The following is a 20,271-nucleotide window of genomic DNA, read 5'->3' as shown; positions in this document are numbered from 1 at the left end:
GACTTTCGTCTGAGTCTAAGGTCGATGGCTACCAATCCGATTAGGTTTCAGGCACAGGTCCCAGAAGCCGGCGGTCCGTTCCGGGCGGAGAAGAAGCCCCGGTAGAGGCCACAACCACACAACCACAAACTCTTGACTTGGAAGGCGGGACAGACGAGCGGAGGCGGGATATCTTTCCCTCTTTGAGCAGAGCGCATCAAATACTATTTCTGTCTGTTATGTAGCTCTTGTTGCTGACACATGGTGACATGGTGGCTGTTTACTTGTGTGCAAACCCGCTGTACCAGCGCACCACTTCTTATACTCCTCTCCTTCTGTCCTTCTGCGCTACTCCTGTCGTTTTCTATCTGCACCCTTATCTCATAAGCACTATGGCTTTTCATGTACATCCTTCAGACATATACCAGTATGTCTAGTTGATATCTATCAGCACTTCCACAGTGCCAATCCAATTCCGGGGTCCAACTTCTTTTCAACGATAGTCTGTCTCAATTAATGCCACACAAACTTTTTCTTCAAAACTTCTACGCGGCATCTACCAGAATCCGCTGGCACAACTTGTCTCAGCTTGTTGGGTAGTCAAGCGGAAGGGCCTAGTCCGCCTTTGATTACTGCTGGTTTGCGCTGGTTTGCGATACCTTATCAAGGCATGTAACCTCCATCCTCATTCATAATGTGTCTGAAACTCTGATATGCTCAGACCAGAGATTCTATCGACCGTTCATATCCGCTACCACCACCTGCCTGCCTCTACCAACGTCATCAACGATCTCAGATAATCATCTTGGCGCTATTCATTTCATGCAGACCAGAAAGATCTTGCTACACATTGCCACTGGTTACCATTCATCCAGTGAAAAGAGAATCTGTTGGACCATCTCTTTCCTCTGAACATCCATCCGCACGTAACTTCTGTCTAACATCATCCAACTCGATTTTCGCAGGAAATGTGTCATAAGGACGACTTCTTGACTCGACCTGTATCAGTCTCAGTCCGTCCACCCACCCGAAATACCCACCACCTCAGCATTTTGGAATTTACATTTGGGAGAGGGAAATATCCTCCTTGCTTTCTATATAAACCACCCCCATAGTCGTCACCAATGATAACCCATATCCTACCTAACACTCAGACTTAACTGCTCTTGTCTAACATGTCGGCACCTGGTCTTGAAGAAATCAACTTTCGTTCAACGGCTGTTAGCAACATTATCAACTATGGCACATTATGCACCTATGACCCTCACCGACATACTATCATTGCAGCTCCTTAGTATGTTTTTCTTCTGGCCGTTTCTCTTCTCTCCTCTCATTACTCTCATTGCGTCTTATAGCCCAGCCACCAAAAACAAAAAAGGCGTCTTGCTCCCAGTTCCTGTGCGAAAACTCAATGGACATATGGTTAGTCATTATTAGTCGCTGCCTGTGTCAAGCGCTCTTTGGCTAACAATGAACATAATGGTAGAAACTTCATACCAATATCCAGCTCGGATCATGCATCTGTGGACCTCGTCAAGGTAGACCTGAGGAGTATGTCCTGTTGCAAGTCATTCGCTGTGGTGCTGGGTCCCTTCCCAGAAATGTTGGGAAATATGCTTTGGTATGTCCTAACGGTAAACATGATGGCTGTGGGTGGTGGGGTATGTCTTCCTTTTTTTATTGAACTCAGCCATGTACTCTTCTCTGACTGAGTGTCAGTACCACTCTTCAAAATTTTTTCCAATGGGCCGCCCAATTTCCTTATGCATAGTGTTGGCGTTTCATGTTGGCCACTGGCTCTAGGTACACATTTTTTTCAATCTATAGATCAAATGTGATATTCATTCACCAATCCACAGATCCACTCGACCACTATGTACTTACAGATGGCTCTGCTATGTCCCTTGTGCCTGGACTTGATCAGGACTGGTCTGATGCTGGTGACGATGATGACGACGCTCTAAGTGCCCTCTCATCCCTTCCTCCATCACAGAACCCATCACCCAACAGTACTTCCCAACGACAATCACCACCAGATTCTAAGCGCCACACTTCCCTTCAGACTCATCCTTTGGCATCGACTCAGACTCAGACTCAGACACATGCATCCCCCTCTATCCCACCGATTGCCACACATACTCCTTCACCTTTGGCACGGCAGAGTCAGAATTCACGAGGACAAGGCTCGCCTACTTTTCACGGTCCTACCATCTCTGCCTCTGCATTGTATTCCTCTCCTGCACAGCCCAATGTACGCAATTCTCCACTCTATTTGGATGAGGCCACCTCCAGTCAAGCTAAGGATGAGCTTCTTCCTTCGACTCCAGCCTATTCCCAAAATCCCGATAGCAATTACTCAGTACTCGTGTGTTAGCCACTAACTCTAATCGACTTAGATCGTGCTAGGATCGCTACTCGCACTTCGGTAGTCGATGCACTAACAGGTCAAAGGCGACGAAAGTGAATGGGACACTTAGTCAGAAGAACGGAGTTTCGATGTTAGGTAGAATAAACCTTAGCCGAAGCTGGGGTTCAATCCAGCTAAGGCTCTACTTAAATACACGTTGGTACAGACTAAGAATAGTACTGCGAGAACATCCGATCAGAACCGCAGTCCCGCAGCAACATAGCGTAAGCGTAAATGCGTAAGAAAAGAAAAAAGAAAAGAATAAAGAAAAGAAATGAATAAACCGTAACATTACCCCCCCTTTAAGATTCGTTCGTCCCGAATGAATCCTGAGTCTCCCCACTCTGTGCGGATTGGCTGTAAAAGGACCAAGTATCGTCATCTTCGTCATCGTCGGAGTCGAAGTCCCAGTTCTCGTGTACTCTTTGTAGGTTTTCGAGTTCTAGGTTAGAGTCTTCATCGTCTTGTGTTTCTTTGACGATGGGTATTCCTTCTGCCTCCTCCGTGGTTACTTCCCGCATCGCTACTGAAGATTGTGCGTGGGAGTGTCTCGGGTTTGTGCATTCGGAGGAGTAAACCGTTTCGACGTCCGTGACGCATGGGGTATCTGGGTCATGGTAGGGTGTTTTCGCGTTCGGTGGTATTTTGTCCTCTTTTCCCACCGTTCGTCCATACTTGTTAATCTCCCAATGAATCCTTTGGAGATGCGCCTCATATTCGTTTACTAGCTCCTCCGCATTGGCCATGTCCGAACGTTTGACCCAGGAGTTCTCCTCCCTCGGGTAACCCTTCCACTTAACTAGGTACTCGGTTATGGTGCGACGGGTGCGTCCACGGCCGATGACCTTGTCCCGCTGTTCCACGATCTCTTCGATCTCGTATTCTTCTTCATCTTCGATAAGCTCTGGGGGTGGTCGTTCAGGTCGTGGTTGATTGGGAAAGGCGGGGGCCACATAGGGTGTTAGTAGTGACTCGTTGAAGCGGTTGTGAATTTTCCACTTCACCGGCAATTTCAACTCGTAGGCGGAGGCCCCTTTTTTTGCGATAATAGCGAAGGGTCCGACTCGACGGTCCCCGAGTTTCTTGGTTGGTCTTGGGAGGTGAAGATTAGTCGCGTCGAGCCAGACCTTGTCTCCGACCTGGTATTCCACGGCGGCGTCCTTGCGTTTGTCATAGGCCTTCTTCATGGATTCGGCCGCCTTCTCCAATGACTTTTTGCTTCGCTTTGTGCCTTTTCTATTTCTTCCGCGAGCTTTCCCGCCGCTGGGACGCTTGTGGCTCGCTGAGGCTTCTTAATGACTTCTCCATCCCTTCCAAAGATAACTCGATAGGGGGAGTACCCCGTCGCCGAGTGTTGGCGATTATTGTGAGTGAAGGCCGCCAGCGGTAGCCATTCACTCCAATCGTCTTGCCTGTCGTTTACGAACATCTTCAAGTACTTCTCAATCTCCTGGTTAACCCTCTCCGTTTGCCCGTCGGTTTGTGGGTGATACGCGGTCGAGGGATTTCCCTCGACATGAAGCAGTCGATAGAACTCCTTCATAAATTTGGACACGAATACCGATCCTCGGTCCGAGATTACTTTCTCGGGCATTACGCCGTAGGGCACATAAACATAATCCCTTAAGATTTTGGCGAATCCGAGAGAGGTAAGTTCTTCAGTGCAAGGAATGGGGATAATGGCTTTAGAAAAGCGGTCCACGATGACGAGGATAGAGTCGAATCCCTTGGAAGTCGGAAGTTTAGTGATCATATCGACTGAAATGTGCGTCCAGGGTCGTGTCGGTGTCTCGTTTGGATGAAGGGGAGCCTTCTTCGGACGGCGGTCGGCCTTGGTACGTTGGCAGACCTCGCAGCCTTTCACATACGTCTCCACGTCTCTTCGCATGCGGGGCCACCAGTAGTCGCGGAGTACCAACTCTTTGGTCTTTTCGATGCCTGGATGGCCGGCGGTGACGTGATCATGCTTGAGGGCGATGATTTGCCCCCGAAGTTCCCGGTTGACGGGAACGTAGATTCGTCCGTCATACCATAACATTTCTTGTTCCTGGGAGATCCCCTTTTCATGGTTGAGGGAGTCCGAAATGCCTCTGTCCCAGTGGCGAGAATCATGTGTAGCCGCCTTGATCCTCTCGTGTAAGTCCTCCGTGGTTGGCATTATCAGGGCCCTAAAGTGTTCCGCTTTAAGGACCACTACATCCCGATTGTCCTCCTTCCCCTGGTCGTGATCCGCCCTTCTTGACAAGAGGTCGGCTTTGCGATTTTGAGCCCCGGGTTTATGGTGCAAACTGAACTGGTATTCCGCCAACTCAGTCACCCAACGGGCTTGTCGTCGGTTGAGTTTCTGGGGTTTGCGGAAGTACTGGAGGTTGGAATGATCCGTCCAAATCTCGAAATCTTCCCGGGCTCCCATGAGATATTGGCGCCATTCTTCAAGGGCGATCATAATGGCGAGCAATTCCTTGTCGTAGATCTCGTAATTGCGCTCTGTAACGGAAAGCGCCTTGGACAAGAACGCGACTGGTCGCCACTTCTCATTCTGCCATTGCGAAAGTACGGCTCCTATCGCCCCCTCGCTGGAGTCTGCCTCTACTCGGAATCGTCCTTGATCGAGGGGTATGGCTAATACCACGTCCTCCCGGAATAGCTCTTTAAGTTTCTCGAATGCTTTCTGCTGGGCCTCCCCCCACGCCCACTCCTGCTTTCCGGTAAGCATCGTCAGTGGTCGGACATGCTTGCTATAGTCACGAATGAACCGTCTATAAAAGTTACAGAACCCGAGGAAGGACTGCAACTCTTGCTTCCTACGAGGGACCGGCCAATCCAAGAGGCCCGCGATTTTGACGGGATCCATGCGAATCTTTCCCTCACTGATGATTACTCCCAAATACTCGGTTTCCTCTACTTCGAATTCGCACTTCTCCGCTTTGAGGAACAAGTTATTTTCTCGTAAGATCTGGAGGACCTTCCGTACAATCCTCTTGTGCTCCGCCTTGGTTTTAGAAGCGATGAGGATGTCATCCAGATATACGGATACCTCCCCCGCGGTGATGAGATCCTTGAAGATGTCGTTCATCATCCACTGGAAGGTAGCCGGAGAATTGGTGAGCCCGAAGAACATGACGAGGGGCTCGTAGAGGCCGCGGTTAGTTCGGAAAGCGGCCTTCCATTCATCCCCCTTTTTGATTCGTACATTATTGTAGCCCCACCGGACATCCAGTTTGGTAAAGTATTTGGCCTTTTTCAGCCGGTCCATGAGTTCCCCGATGAGCGGTAATGGATAACGGTTCTTGATAGTCATCTCATTAAGTTTTCGGTAATCCTGGACAGGTCGCAACTTCCCATCCTTCTTTTTAACGAAGAAGAAGGGAGAGGCCATCGGAGATTTCGAGGCCTGAATGCGCCCGGTGGTCAGGTTTTCGTCCAAAAATTTGTCTAACTCCTCCTGCTCCGCCGGGTTGAGGGGGTAGACCTTGCAGTCGAGATTGGCGTTAGCGTTGGGAATGAGCTCGATGGCGTGGTCCCAGGGTTTGCGTGGGGGAAGTTCGTCAAAGTTTTCCTTATCGAAGATATCTTTGAAGTCTCGATATTCTTCGGGCACTATGTCCTCGAATGACTTGACGTCCTTCTTGGCGTTAGCCTGGGCGGCCAATTCGTTGGCCCGTGTTCCCATGGCCCGTACATGAAAGGCCTCTTCGAAGTCTATTACCAGGATGGTATCTCCTTCTTCATACTCATCCCATCGCGCGGAAGGGTCGGTATCAGGAAGAGAGAACGGAATTTTCCGGCAGGTACACCGGGCCAAGGTGACTGCCCCGGTGTCCCAGTCAATGAGTGGATTATGGCGTTGTAGCCAATCATGCCCGAGGAACAGGGGGGTGGAGCCTAGATCGACTACGGCTAGTTCGATCCGTTCCACGTGGTCCCCTATGCGTAGCCGTACCTCGGCATATTCGGTAATATCCCCTCCTTTGTTACGGGTGCCGTCGGCATTGTAAACCGGGACGGGTCGCGCCGCTTTCTTTAGGTTGAGGTCACGGGCTTGCGCCCAGGCCCGGTCGATTGAACTTCCGGTAGCGCCACTGTCCACTAGGGCGCTTACCGCATGAGTCTCTCTCGTATCCAGCGTTTCCAACTGCACCTTTATTGATACGTTACGTCCTTTTCTCCCCCGTATGTACATGGGGGGCTTCTGCAGATCCTCCATCCACTGCCACTTTTCCCTAGCCTGAGCGGCGGTCTCCGTCTGTTCTTCTAGCTGACGACACAACTGGTCAGTGACCTCTTCACGTCGACGAGGGTGTATCCATCCGTTTAGGACGGCGCGAGCTGCTGCATCTCCTCGAGCAATCCGTAAGGCCCGCCGGGTCCACAGGATACCATGGGGCTCGTAATACATCGCCGCGAACACCTTCTTGTCGTTGGCATTCGCGGTGAGAGACACGGCGGGGGACGATGGTCTCCTAGGGGTGACGACTGGTATGTCGGACCGAAGGTAGGCCTCTTCATCTTCTACTTCCTCCAGTCGGACCGGTGGGTTCTTCCCTCGAAGTGGCATTTGGTCACCTGGACGAGAAAGGTCCAGAGGCGGCACTTGGGCGCCTTTGATATTCGAGGTGGTGGAGGAGGGCGCTCTGCCCTTTCTTCGGCCCTGGCCTCGGGCGCTTGTGCTCGGCGTTGTAACCTCCACAGTTGTCCTAGACTTACTGCTCTTCCTAGACCCGGCGGTACTTCGGGTTGCCCTTCGCGGGGGCACACATATTGGCTCCCTCGGGGGGTCCGCACTTTTTGCCGTCGGGTGTCCCTTGGCTACTAGGGGCAGGTGGTCCCTCGAGTTCCCGGCCTCAGCTGCTTTTCCGACGCTTCCTACTGGAACAGACGCTTCCTCGGGCGAAGACGCAGGCCCAGCAGGTTGGGCTGACGACCTTTCTCCCTCTCCGGGCTGACCTCCCTTTGTCAAGGGTGCAGTCGAGACACGACCTAGGGGGCTCTGCCCTCGAGGGGCTTTCCCTGTGCGGTCGGCCGGGGGTTCCTGAGCTCGGACAGCCCCTAGGGGTTCAGTTCCAAGTGCAGACCGCGCCAGGAGGCGGTAATCCCCTCCTACGCCGCCTTGTTCTTGCGATTCCGATTCCTTAGTTTCTTCTACTGGTAACGCGGCGAAAATGTTTTGATATTGTTCAAACGGAGTACCTACATACGTAGTATAAGTCCGACTAATATTACAGGGATGCGTACCAGATGAAACTAAGTCCTTTGCCGACGCCGTCGAATCGCTTATTTCGACGCCGGCTGGTCTTTTGACGACTTATCGTCCTTGACCTCCTCGATCTTCGTTTCCTTCCCTAGCTCTTCTTTCTCGGCTTCAGCGAGCAATTGACGGAGGCGGGCGACGTTGGGCTTTTTGCGAGGTGGGAGTTTGACGGGAAGCCACTTGGACTTGTCGTCAGGGCATTTGTGCTTGGGGCTCCACCCCGTGTTCCCACACTTAAAGCACCGCTTGTCGGACCGCAGCTTGTCGATTTCCATTGGCTGCCCTGCTCCACCGTACGTGGTTCCCGTGGCGTCCTTCTTATCGCCTCCGGCACCCGACCCGCTTCCTTTCGATTGATTGCCTCGACCCGAACCACCTTGGTTCGAGGAGGACTTACTGCCCAGTCCTTGGGCTACTCCGTACCTATAGTTGGCGTCGATCCTTAGGACTCGCGCCTTCCATTGTGCGTAGGTTGTGGGGCGTTCGTTGTCCCCATGCATAACCGTATTCCGCACCGTTGGCCTTATCGCCGCTTCGACCGCTTCAAACATCTGTTTTTCGTCTCCGAATTCTTCGCACTTATGGGCCAGCCGTTCGAACTTGGCGAAGAACTCGACTGCGGACTTGAAGTCCGACTGTCGAATCTTCTTCCATTCGGCCTTCCATATGGTCAACTCCGCTACTTCGCGGAATTCGCGCCTGAGATCTTCGGAGAATTCCGCCCATGTGGGGAACCTCCAATGACCTTGCGGGTCCCGGTATCGGTAGTACTGGTCGACCCACCATTGCTGCGCGTCCCCTCGTAGGTACCCTTGAGCGAACGTGATGCGATAGGGGTTGTGCCCCTGGTCGTTCATGGAGTAATACATGGGGAACACCGCGAAGTAGACTTCGCAGTGGTGTAGGAAGCGCGTGATATCCGAGGAAACCCCAGTGAAGTACTCGGGCTGAGTTACTAACTTGGGTTTGACGTCATTCCAGGGATTGTTGACGGCCCCCGGCGCGAGTTGCCAGGGAGGAATTGGATCAGGGGGGGATGGTACGTGCGGCGGTACCGGCGGTTTAGGCGGTCGCGATACCGACCGTAAGTTTCGATTCTCCCCCGGGGGCGGATACCCCGCGGGGTCCGGGCGTTGCAGCGGTTGTGGTGGAAACGGGGGTACCGTAGACCCCTTTCCTTTGTCTCGCGTGGACGGCCCAGCGTCTGGGTCGTCCATATCATCGTCATCCCCTCCTGCTCCTCCGAAGAATCCTTCTGGGAAGAATCCTTCCATGTCAGCAGGCGGGGGCATGGGTTGCGGCCGACGGTAGGGCTCGCACTGGGGTTGAGCAGCCCCCGGGTTAACTAAATTCCAGACCATGGCCGCTCGGTGCCATGTTTCTACTTCGAGGGTATTCTTCATTAGGTACACGTCACCCATACCCTTGGCGTGACGGTAATCCTCCCCTGCTTCGGAGAAGAGCCACTGCGGGTCTTTCTCCATGTCTTCCATCATAATCTCATATAGTCCGTGCCATGGTAATAGTTCGAATATGCCTGGCCTAGGCACTGGGCCCTGAAGAAGGACCTGCCTCACCGCCGCCATTACCGTCGGTTCGAGGGCTTGGTTTGGAGGCCGACTCGGCATCCTTCGCGTCCTTCCTCTCTCGGGCGAGTCGGTCGAGCTCTTTGTTTCTCCTCCACCGGCCGATGTCTGAGTCCTCGTTGGAGATCTCCTCCTGATATACTCTCCAGGCTCGAGCTCGGGCCTCGAGATCTGCTCCGGCCCTCCGGGCGTATCCGGTGTAGCGAACGGCAGCGGCTCGTATCCTGTTGTCGATTTCGGCGGGAGTGGCGTCGGGCTCGACGGGTAAGTCCCAGAATCCACTGGGCCCGTAGAGGGCGTCCTCCTCGGCACGTCGGATGCGTGCATCATGCGCTCGGCCTCGGTCCATTCGGGCCTGAACCTCTGGGGACTCCCGGACATTTCGAGGGAGTCCGAGGGACTCGACGTACGTGTGATAGAGGAGCGGCCACGGACGCTGTGCGAGAGGGACTGGGTCGGCGAAGGCTCTCGACGCGACAGACGGTTCCCAGTCGGAGACTCCGGCGAGGCGCTCGGCGGCGGTAACTGTCCCAAGTTCCTCGGCGTCGAGATCTGGGAACTCGCTCCAAAGCTCCCCACTCGTCGGCTCGATCGAGGGGACGGGGGAAGGGGGCGTTGGTGCCTCGGACCTTTCAGGGATCGGGTCGGGCTCTCTTCCGGTCGCGACTCTGGCCACAGGAGTCTCTTCCCTGTTGTCGGCATAGACCCAGCTGGTGCTGGGATGCCAGCCGACTGGAGGGCCTCTATTGGTTGGCCAGGCCCTTGGAAGAGACTGTGGGTAAGTTGTACTGGTGGAAGCTGCGGAGGCTCCGAGGCCAAGCTCTCCTGAATCGGCGTCGTAGTCGTCCTTTTGCCTCTGTATATACCTTCGGCGCTCTGCTCCGATGTCGGAGTCTCCCCACTGGGCTTCAACCCACTTTGTGGACGACCTTCCGGACCAGTTGTCTCCGGTATAGGTTGCATCCTCCTCCGTATTCGGGTAGATGTCGTCGAGGAGGTCGTCGAGGCGGGTTCTTTCCCACTCGGTGAGCTCGTCCCCTTCGTACTCGGTGTCAGGGCTTTCTTCGCCCGTGACCAGATGCCTGGTGCCTTGTCCTCGGCTTCTGTCGGGGCTTGACTCGCCTTCGACTGAAGGCTGATCGAAGAGGCCTGGTAAGGGCGAGTCTCCTCTGTCGAGGAGTATGCCCCCGGTATCGGTGATGTCGACGGAGTCGGTTGACTCGTCGGTAGCGCTTCTGTAGGAGTCGGTGCTCGACTCTGAGGATCGCGAGCTGGGTCGCGACGATCTGTAGAGGGACTCTCCATAAAGAGAGTGTAGCTCTGGCCTGGGGGTTTCTGGAACTGGTAGTGTCTGCTGCGAAGCCGCGGGGATATCTATCACCTGCGGGGGGTATGCGGGTTGGCTGGGCACGTAGTGGAAGGGAAGCTGAGGTCGAACCCTTCTCTGTTGTCGACAGCAGCGGAGTGTGTAGTACAAAGAAATGGACAAGAAAAAGGCGATAAAAGTTACGAAGATTGCAGGAATGGCGTCGGACCAAGGCATCCGTATAGGGATCTATCCTCTGCGTAAGTCGACGATTGACCATGCAAGCTGGTATACCGCAAGAATGGTGAGAACGATGAGGAGCGCGATGATCAGGCTAAGGTCGGTTTCGTAATTAGAACCGTTCATTAACAAGATCTCACACTCGTTGGAATCAGGGAAGCTTGTTACTATCAACAAGATGATTGTCAATAGCGATGCAAGCTGGAGGGCGAGTACGAAAGGTTTCGTGTTGGGATACGTTGTTCCTAAACGAGGCGGGGATATAACGAGTACAGGGCGACCAGCAAACTTGCTAGCAGCACTGCCGGTATTCCGAGCGCGATTAGGAGAAAGGTTAAGTATACAGTCAAAAAGACTGCAAGGAGTAGGTCGTCGTAGAGGATTGATTCAACAATCAACCGGGTTACTAACAACAGAAGAAGTAGCCGAGGGGGTATTAGCCACAAGGCTAGAGCGACGAAGTAGTGTATCGGATGAATATTGAAGGTGAGTGCTCTTCCGTTGGTCCACTCGCTATGCGCTGACAAGCACCGGGTTGTCCACACGAACGCAAGCGATGACCTCTCTGGTCAAGCGAGGTAATTTTCTCAGAACGAGTTGGGCAGCGCTCTTTCTCGGAAGTGACGCTGAGCAACGTAGAGCGAGCTTCGGCTAAATGTTAGCCACTAACTCTAATCGACTTAGATCGTGCTAGGATCGCTACTCGCACTTCGGTAGTCGATGCACTAACAGGTCAAAGGCGACGAAAGTGAATGGGACACTTAGTCAGAAGAACGGAGTTTCGATGTTAGGTAGAATAAACCTTAGCCGAAGCTGGGGTTCAATCCAGCTAAGGCTCTACTTAAATACACGTTGGTACAGACTAAGAATAGTACTGCGAGAACATCCGATCAGAACCGCAGTCCCGCAGCAACATAGCGTAAGCGTAAATGCGTAAGAAAAGAAAAAAGAAAAGAATAAAGAAAAGAAATGAATAAACCGTAACATCGTGCACAGCACACCTCTGAAAAGGAAATTGGTCAACGAACTTTCATGTATGTCATTTATTACCAATCCGCCATCATCTACACTCTGACTGATCCCCTTTCAGTGACTCTCAAGCGCATGAAGCCGTCTCCTGTTCTAACTATCCAAGATAGTACCACACCCACACATTCACCTGCATCGGTGCCATCGTTGGAACCAGGTTCTCCTGTTCCAACTGAACTTGCTCAGCATCCATCCATGCCCTTGTCTTATGCCTCAAATGTAGCAACACCCTTGGCATCGCATTTCACACTGCAATCAGTGCATTCTTCCAGTGTTCATTCAAGGAGAGCAAAAAGCAGCCCCCAGAAACTGAAAGCCACCCCATTGACAAAACCCACTAAACGGCAACCCGCACCTTATCCTTTTGTCTTCTCACCTGAAGAGTCCCCTAGGAGGCAACAGGAGTTAGCCAATTGAAGCAAGCTTTCGGAAAAGGCAAAAGGCAAGCAATGTCAGATAGATGACGATGATGATGACGATGCCAATAACAATGATGGTGTTGATGATCCCTTCCAAACCGATGAGCTTACAGGTGAGCTTTGTATATTTTTCCTAGTGCCTAGTATACAAATAACTGATCCTCATCATCAGCGCATAGACCCAACCTATTTACTCAGCATTCTCCTGCCGGGCTGGACACCGATGACGACACACCTCGACCTTGGTATAAAGCTCTTCCTTTGTGACATTTGGTTCACCAGCAGGAGCACGAGTTGGTTAAAGAAGAGACATCTTTTGTCCCTCCTACTCCCTCCAAGGCTTCTACATCCACATCTAATGGCGGCCACAACACCAAAGTACTTGGAGACGACAAACTGATCGATCTGACTTTGGATGATGTTGATGAGAAGCAAGAAAAGCCCTCAGAGCTGCCATCATTACTTCTTCATATGTACCTACCCAGTTCAGCAGTGGGTTTTTATTCTGACTGAATTGTCATTACAGAGCCTTTTACGAAATGTCACAAGTCGCGCTGTGCCCACACCAAGAAAGTCTGACGTTTAGCTGACACTACGTTGGAACTTTTTTTGAGTGGCGAAGGTATCACTTTGGAGCAGTTCATGGCTATGACAGCACAGTGTTATCGTTGCCAATTCTTATTCTTCTCAGAGCTATGTGGCACAGGTAAGCATATTTGCCCCATTGTCGATATTGAAGATTAGGTTTCTTCCCTTTCTCTACCATCCCTTTCTATCTCGCACTTGAGCTTGAGCCTTGAGCGTCTTTCTTGTCATTTCTTCACTTGAACACTTTATGCAGGATTATTTTCATACACACATCTCCACGTTATTATATCTTTTCCTTTTTTTGTCTTGTCTTTTGTCTTGTGATCTTATCTTATACCATCTTGCCTCTAATCACTTTCTTGCCTCTGATCTCATTCTTGCATCTTGCCTTTCATTTCTTGTTTTTTTTTGCGTCTTGCATTTTTGAACATTGTCATCGAGTTCTTTATTCTATTCTATTCTCATTGTACGATGACTTGGTAGTTGGCTGATCTTGGATGATCTTGGACACTCTGCTTACCTTAGCATCATTTCTTTACAACTAATACTACCTACTACTACAACTTACCATTAGTACGAAAACAAGTGAATTGATCACTTACACGCGTTCATTGTTTCCAACATAGACCATTTGTCTTGAGTCGCAAATAATGATGTGTGAGCTGCTTTTATAAAGGTATCTTTTTGCCACTGGTGAATAGGAAGTTTAGATCTTAGATGTGCAGCCCCCTCCAGCCATTCAAATTATGTTTTATCGGCACTGTCAGAAACCTTCCCAGTCAGGAAATCAAAACATCACTTAAAACAGCACGTGATCGCTCATCCTGAAACAAAAACAAAGAAACAAATGAAGACTATGACTCTCTTGTTGCAGCTCCTCCTTGCAGTGATGTCCTCTTATCCATGAGAGCACCCGTGGAGCTTCCCTGACATGAGTTATCAGATATTGGAAGCATCTCATCCTCCTCTCTCCAAGCTTATATGGGAATGGTTAGTTCAATTTTTTGTACGCATCTTCCAGTACTTTTAGTATGCAGGGTTGCATTGCTTTAAGAGATAAAGTATGTAATCCATCCTAGAATTCCTGCCTGACCATATACTTAGCTTATCTGCTTCCAAACTTCCTAGGTGACTATCTGACACATTTTACACTTCTCCGTCTCTCCACGCTTTCTTGGATCTCAACCGGGCTCTCCTGGATTCCTGTAGAACAAGCCGAACTGAATTACTGGCCATAACTTATAAAAAGGTGATAAAATCATGTTCGTATCTGTAAGATCCTAAAATGGCTCCCACTCGTCAGGACAAGTCACGGCATGCAGGTCCTATAACCAAACCTCCTCATACCTTGGAACAGTTCTTCCCCCACCAGGTCTCCATGCATACAACCACTAATAATGTTCATTCGATGTCCCACGTGCTCCTCAATGAAGAACAAGCCCATGTTTTACAGCTTTGCATAGGTGGCGGTAATGTATTCTTCACGGGGGCAGCAGGTACCTTCATGTTACATGTCTTAATATTGACAAATATATGACACTTCTATTAGGCATGGGAAAGTCTCTCCTTCTAGGTGCTGTTATTAGAGGTCTACGTCGCAAGTATTCCAAAGAACCTGGAGCCGTGGTGGTTACTGCTAGTACAGGTATGGCAGCATCGAACATAGGTGGTGCATGGTGGTTTTTCGTCGACCCTCCATGGCTTGTTGGTTTATCTAAATCCAATCCAGGCATCACGTTGCATGCCTGGGGAGCCATCTCTCCTTCAATGCGCGACCTTGACACAGCCCTCAAGCACATACGCCACAGTCAGACTGCTTTGCAACATTGGCGTCTAGCACATGTTCTTGTCATTGATGAAGGTGCATACTGTTCTTTCATACTCCAACTCTCTTTATTTATGCGCTTATCCTCACAGTATCTATGGTCAGCTCAGAGCTCTTTGAGCTGGCTAGTGACATTGCTCAAAAGCTTTGCTGATCTTCCAAACCCTTTGGAGGCCTGCAGGTTTGTCACATATAGGTCAAACAGTATTCCTCTAATGCTCAACTCATATTATTTTGCAGGTTGTCATAACGGGAGACTTTTTTCAGCTTCCTCCAGTAACCCCACGAGGAGACACTCCCAACTTTGCCTTTGAATCTTTTGCATGGCGCCACACCATTCATCATTCTATCAATCTTCGGCAAGTGTTCAGGCAAAAAGATCCTGGTTCGTGCAATTTTGAATTCAGTATACTTGGTCTAATGTTCTCGTAACAGCATTTATACAAGCCCTCGAATCCCTGAGAGTAGGGACTCCTACTGCTGAAGCCCTGCAGCTCTTCACATCACTCTCCAGGCCCCTCCCTCCTCTGGAAATAGGCCTCTCAGACCCCTCCATGCCAAGCATCCAAGGTCGCGCTACCATTATACCCACTGAGTTGTTTCAGCTCCAAAAGGACATAAGCAAGGCTAATCTGCAGCGCCTCAATGACCTGCATTCACAGGAATACCGTTACATCGCGACGGACTCAGGACCCAGTCGCGAGCTTCTGGAGGGTGGTGTTCTTGCTGAACCACGTTTGCTGTTGAAGTTTGGAGCTCAGGTCATGCTCATCAAAAACGTAGATGATGTGCTGGTCAATGGGCTTGTTGGTACCATTATCGGATTGTATCGACCTTGGCAAGTATCTTCAGAGGTCGAATCTAATGACTCCACATCGAGCAAGCCAGGAACGTACCTACGAAATGTCCGTTTACATGCAGGACACGCCATTCTCATTGAGACCCCACCCGAAAAGATGTGTTATGAGGATGCACGTTATCCTCTGGTTTTATTTCATTACACAGTCAAAGGTGCCAAGTCCGATGACCAAAGCCGGACAGAAGCTGTTCTGATCAAGTGTGACGAATTCTGAATCGATGACCAGGAAGGGAAGTTATTGGCTAGGCGGGTTCAAATGTCAGTGTACATTGTTTGGTATAGGCTTACGACCATGGCTGACTACCCTTCCTAACAGACCTCTCATTCTAGCGTGGGCAATGTCTATTCACAAGAGCCAGGGCCAAACGATCCATCAAATTAAAGTGGATCTGCGAAAAGTCTTTGAGAAAGGTCAGGTTTTATTGACAAGTTTCATCACTTCACCTCTTGTGATGTTCATGTTTGTTTTCTCTAGGACAAACATATGTAGCTTTATCACGAGCATCATCACTGGAGGGCCTTCAAGTGGTCAGGTTTGATTCAAAAAAGGTGAGTCGCTGATGAGCCTAAACTTCCATGGCAACGGCAAAAACCAAAACTCTAGAGGAGTTCACGGCAAATGGCGCGTAGCGGCAATAAAGGCTTTGTTGTTGTGCGAGTGTTTCGGTGCACCTCCGTGCGATGAATTCCTCAAGAACGCAAGTATACACTGCGACTTTTCAGTCAGCGAAGTAGTACCCTTAACGATCGAGTACTAGAAAACGTTGGCTGTAAGCCGGGAAGGGTCTCGATAGTCGAGAAGGAACAGAATCCGGTATAACTGGGAATACCAGCAAACCGTGAACGAAGTGACGGCAATTTAACTAGTAAAAGCCGTGGGCGATGTTGACGGAATTAGAGAAAATGCCGTCAAAGAGAAATACCGTTGGCAAGATAACAAATACCGTGACGGCAATAAACGAAGACTGTAGTCAAGAAACGAGAAACTGGCAGTGAAACGAAGATAAGATGAGCTGGCGATGATATGAGGGGGAACTAGTGACGGCAAAACGATGGCTGGGACTGGGCTGGACTGAAACTGAAACTATACTGAGGTTAATGATGGCAAAACGAAACTGATACTAATCCTGAGTCTACACGGAGACTATCCTATACTGAAACTGACGGCAAGATACCAAATACCGTGACTGATGATCCTATACTGAAGCTGTTGACCGAAATTCCGTGACAGATGCTGCTGGCGGCAATAATGATCCTAATCTGAGTCCACATGGGGACGTAACGATCCTGAACTGAACTGGGTAAAACGATGGCGACGTAGAAGGTGAAAACTGATGAAAATGATCCTGGCTGGTGAAAGTGAAATGATGCTGGCGGATTAAAAGATAAAAGTGAGTTGTGGACACCGAATTCCGTGTATTGGCACAATATGAGCATACACCAATACCGTTAGAAGAAAAGCCATGACAGAGAGTATAACTTGGAGTGACTGTGTTGTTATTGTCTATCTCCTAGCGAGTACAAGCGATAATGGTGGTCGATAACATGGATGATGGCTAGTGTCCAGTAACTTCTGTCCAGCAACTTCTTATTTTCTGTGATGTATACTAGCTTTTATACTACGAGTCCAGAATAAATTTAGAATACTTGAAGCGAGTCCTTAGTAAGTCTGTAGTACATAGATTAGTAAGAAATGATACAAAACGCGTGCTCCCAGAGTTCTAAAGTAACAGCACCCACACAGTTTTACGGTGTACTGTGGTTCGAAAGTAACAGCACCCATATGGCTTTTCCACATATAGATGAAGTGATTAGCAAGAATGCCACCGATCTCCGGAATTTTGAGCTGCTGTGTTGCTGCGGCAAAGTACATTGAAGCAAGTGTACTGAAGTAGATGCTTGTGGCAATATCTTGGCAGTATAACAGCCTTAGTAAAGACTGAGGAAAGGTCATGGCATTAGAGCTAATGCCACGGAATTGCTATTTGAGCTGCGGAATTGTGGCTGTGCTGCGGAATTGCGGCTGTGCTAGGCAATCAGATGGGATTCTAAATCCGTGAGATCGACAATCAGGTGCCTGGCAGAATTAATGAAAGAGGCACGTAATTGATGTGGGGTGCAAGTGGGGAAGGATAAGTGGCGGCATTAAGCAATATTGCCGGGATTGAAATAGTAGGTTTGTGTGGTGGCTGGGAAATTAAATATCTGGTAAAATCTGCGAATTCTGAGCGTACAGAGCCTGGAGGCTCATCATCGCTGCTTCCACTGGGATACCCAATAAGACGTCTCATTAAGTTCTCCTCCAGGTGCAGGTACATCTCAAGGTTATTGAATGGTCCAAGGGTCTAGCAGAGATACCGAACCACAGGACAGATTAGCGTAGTGGATATTCTGTCTCCAAAGCAGTACCCAATACACAGTGGCCACTATCTTCTAAACGGCATGAATTGCATGAAATCAGTAAATGCCGAGCACATTAAGCATTAAGCGTGATGTGACTTTTTTTTGCCATTGACCCTTTACCTCTGCCAGCATGAGTACACTACCACTGGTGAGTATGCCATCCACAGGACCCTTTCACTATACTCAGTCCACTTCACTCCCAGTGTCTTACCGCTTGTGAACTTACCAACCTTTTCCGGTTTGCTCCTGACTACATGGAGGCTTGAATCCGTGACATCTTTGAGCCTGGGTATATGAGAATGTGGTTCAATCAGTTTGCGTCATACTGGATTTTTTGGGTGCATGGCAACACAAGTGAGGGGTTCATCAGTCCCAGGGAGCGCAGGGCTGTCTTTGCCTGAAAATGACAGGTCCGTGAGATCCTTGTTCTCGTCTGTTGTTTGGAATGACCTGATTGCTACACCAGCTTCTGCTTGCAGCATTGGAGTGGGCTTCAACACTGCCCTTGTATTCGATTTATGGCCCTTTGCTCATACTCACCATCGTCCAATATCCATTTGGATACATCAATAGTGATGCATATGCGTATACCCTATCATCTTGGATGCCTTGGGTACCCCCACCGTCGCCATCAGGCGACACTGTGTCCTTCACTTGACCGCTTCGTTTGCCCACCCTCAGTAGCGAACTCCCATACTCATACTCGTACCTATCCTACCTTTCCTTGGTGTTCAATACCCTTAAACAACAATACTTTTGATGATTTTTTGGGTCACGCTTTTTTGATATATCTTGTAGCTTTGTGTCCACTTTTTTTTGTTATATCTTGTAGCTTATACCCATCCATCCCTGGGCAATGTTATTCTTGCTGTATCTTGTATCTCCAATCTTGTATCACAATTTTTTAAGTGTCCCAATCAGCTTGCCAAAGTACATGTGAGAGCATTGTTCAATACTAAGTCGCATCCTGGCAATGTAGCAAAATATCTATATGAAGCCCGCAGGATAGGTAAACATTGAAAGTTGCATTCATGGACGGGCTACATAATACACATTACAGAATCTCTTGTGTTCACCGCAACGTCTCGAATCATACCACTTATGACATTGTGCGCATTCTGCCAAAAATAGCTGCAACTCAGCAGCAGTCAAGCCCGCTCCCGACGCGAAGGTTTTACCAATCCCATCCAGCAGAGGAATGTTGTAATTGCGATGCTGGCACCAGCCATGTGGATCACACAATGTTGCCTGGCCAGTGACATATGAGTAATGAGTTCGAAGGAACGGATTGAAAGTTTGAGATGGATAAGCGAGTGCAGGCTGATAGACATGATACGGAATGGAGGACGGTATTGAGATGGTCGAGGTGGGGCATGGGGAAGGTCTCTGGGCCTGGTACAGCGGTTGGCGATGAGTTCTTGTTTGGGGATACAACCCATAGCTGGGACTATGAACCAGGATCTGGGAGAGGGGTGGTATGATGGGCATCCGAGATGTACCCACAGCGGTGGTGGGGTACTGCCAAATATTTGCCAAATATTTGGGGATGGTCGTTGGCTATTGGAGCTTGTGGGAGCAGTCCAAGAATGGGGCACCTGGCCATCTGCCGAGGCGGCAGACAGCTCTCCAGTCGATGGACTGCTGCCTGGGTGATACACCGGATCGACAACTGGAAGTATAGGCGATACAGTGTTTGGGCATTTGAATTCGGTTGCATCTGTCATCGTCACATCCCTTTCTGTATGCCCGTGTCAGGTACTAGTGAGTTATGATGATGATAATGACCAACTCACCATCAATGTCAGTCATCGCAGCTCGGATATTAGACGTCCTAGACCAGGAGATTCCATCATGCACCAGCGATTTTTCTAACGATGCAAAAGATAGGGGTTGGTCGAGCGCCACGGGTGATTGACGAGCCGCATCTTTAGGAATACATCAAGTCAAGATTGTCCAAAATACAAGAGACGACAAACCTGCTGAGCGGTGAGGAATGATCCAACCTCCACTATCCTGCATTGTCTGTTCCCTGTACAAAGGGATACACAGTAGAGGTGCAAGAACTACTAGAGCTTACCCAGGCTGTAGTGGGTAGATAAAGAAATAGCGGGTGCAGCGAACAGCGAACAGTGCGGGTGATGGAATACTGACTTAGAACGTACACTGGTAGTAGCTTGGGTGGACTATGACAAGCTAATGGCGTGGCTCGATGTTGGAGGCATGTCCTGTCTTTCGACTCCGCGTTTCCGTGTTACTACAGCAACCAATTCAACTCCAGTCCAAGAACGTCAAGTTGGATAAATCTCACTTTTGCCACCAACCCAATCTGCCATCTGCTGGAATGGAATGCAGTCTTGGTGGAGTTTCTTCACACTAGTG

General features: G+C 49.8%; 2 protein-coding genes across 2 annotated transcripts; one reads left to right on the top strand and one right to left on the bottom strand.

The window, feature by feature from the left end:
• Positions 1–1,154: 1,154 nt before the first annotated feature.
• Positions 1,155–2,353, top strand: EV420DRAFT_1651823 (uncharacterized protein; the record flags this gene model as incomplete). Its single annotated transcript, XM_060478590.1, has 5 exons — positions 1,155–1,273; positions 1,335–1,401; positions 1,466–1,640; positions 1,699–1,782; positions 1,839–2,353. The coding sequence occupies 5 exons, from the start codon at positions 1,155–1,157 to the stop codon at positions 2,351–2,353; spliced, it is 960 nt and encodes a 319-aa protein (XP_060322662.1).
• A 16,687-nt stretch (positions 2,354–19,040) lies between these two features.
• Positions 19,041–19,911, bottom strand: EV420DRAFT_1651819 (uncharacterized protein; the record flags this gene model as incomplete). Its single annotated transcript, XM_060478589.1, has 3 exons — positions 19,041–19,630; positions 19,686–19,817; positions 19,869–19,911. 3 exons carry the CDS (start codon positions 19,909–19,911, stop codon positions 19,041–19,043), a joined length of 765 nt encoding a protein of 254 aa, XP_060322661.1.
• Between the last annotated feature and the right edge of the window lie 360 nt (positions 19,912–20,271).

Source organism: Desarmillaria tabescens, assembly GCF_030435595.1.
Source record: "Desarmillaria tabescens strain CCBAS 213 chromosome Unknown EV420scaffold_106, whole genome shotgun sequence".
Lineage (NCBI taxonomy): Eukaryota > Fungi > Basidiomycota > Agaricomycetes > Agaricales > Physalacriaceae > Desarmillaria > Desarmillaria tabescens.
The sequence above is the reverse complement of the archived record's forward strand: the minus strand, read 5'-3'. Positions and strand labels throughout refer to the sequence as shown.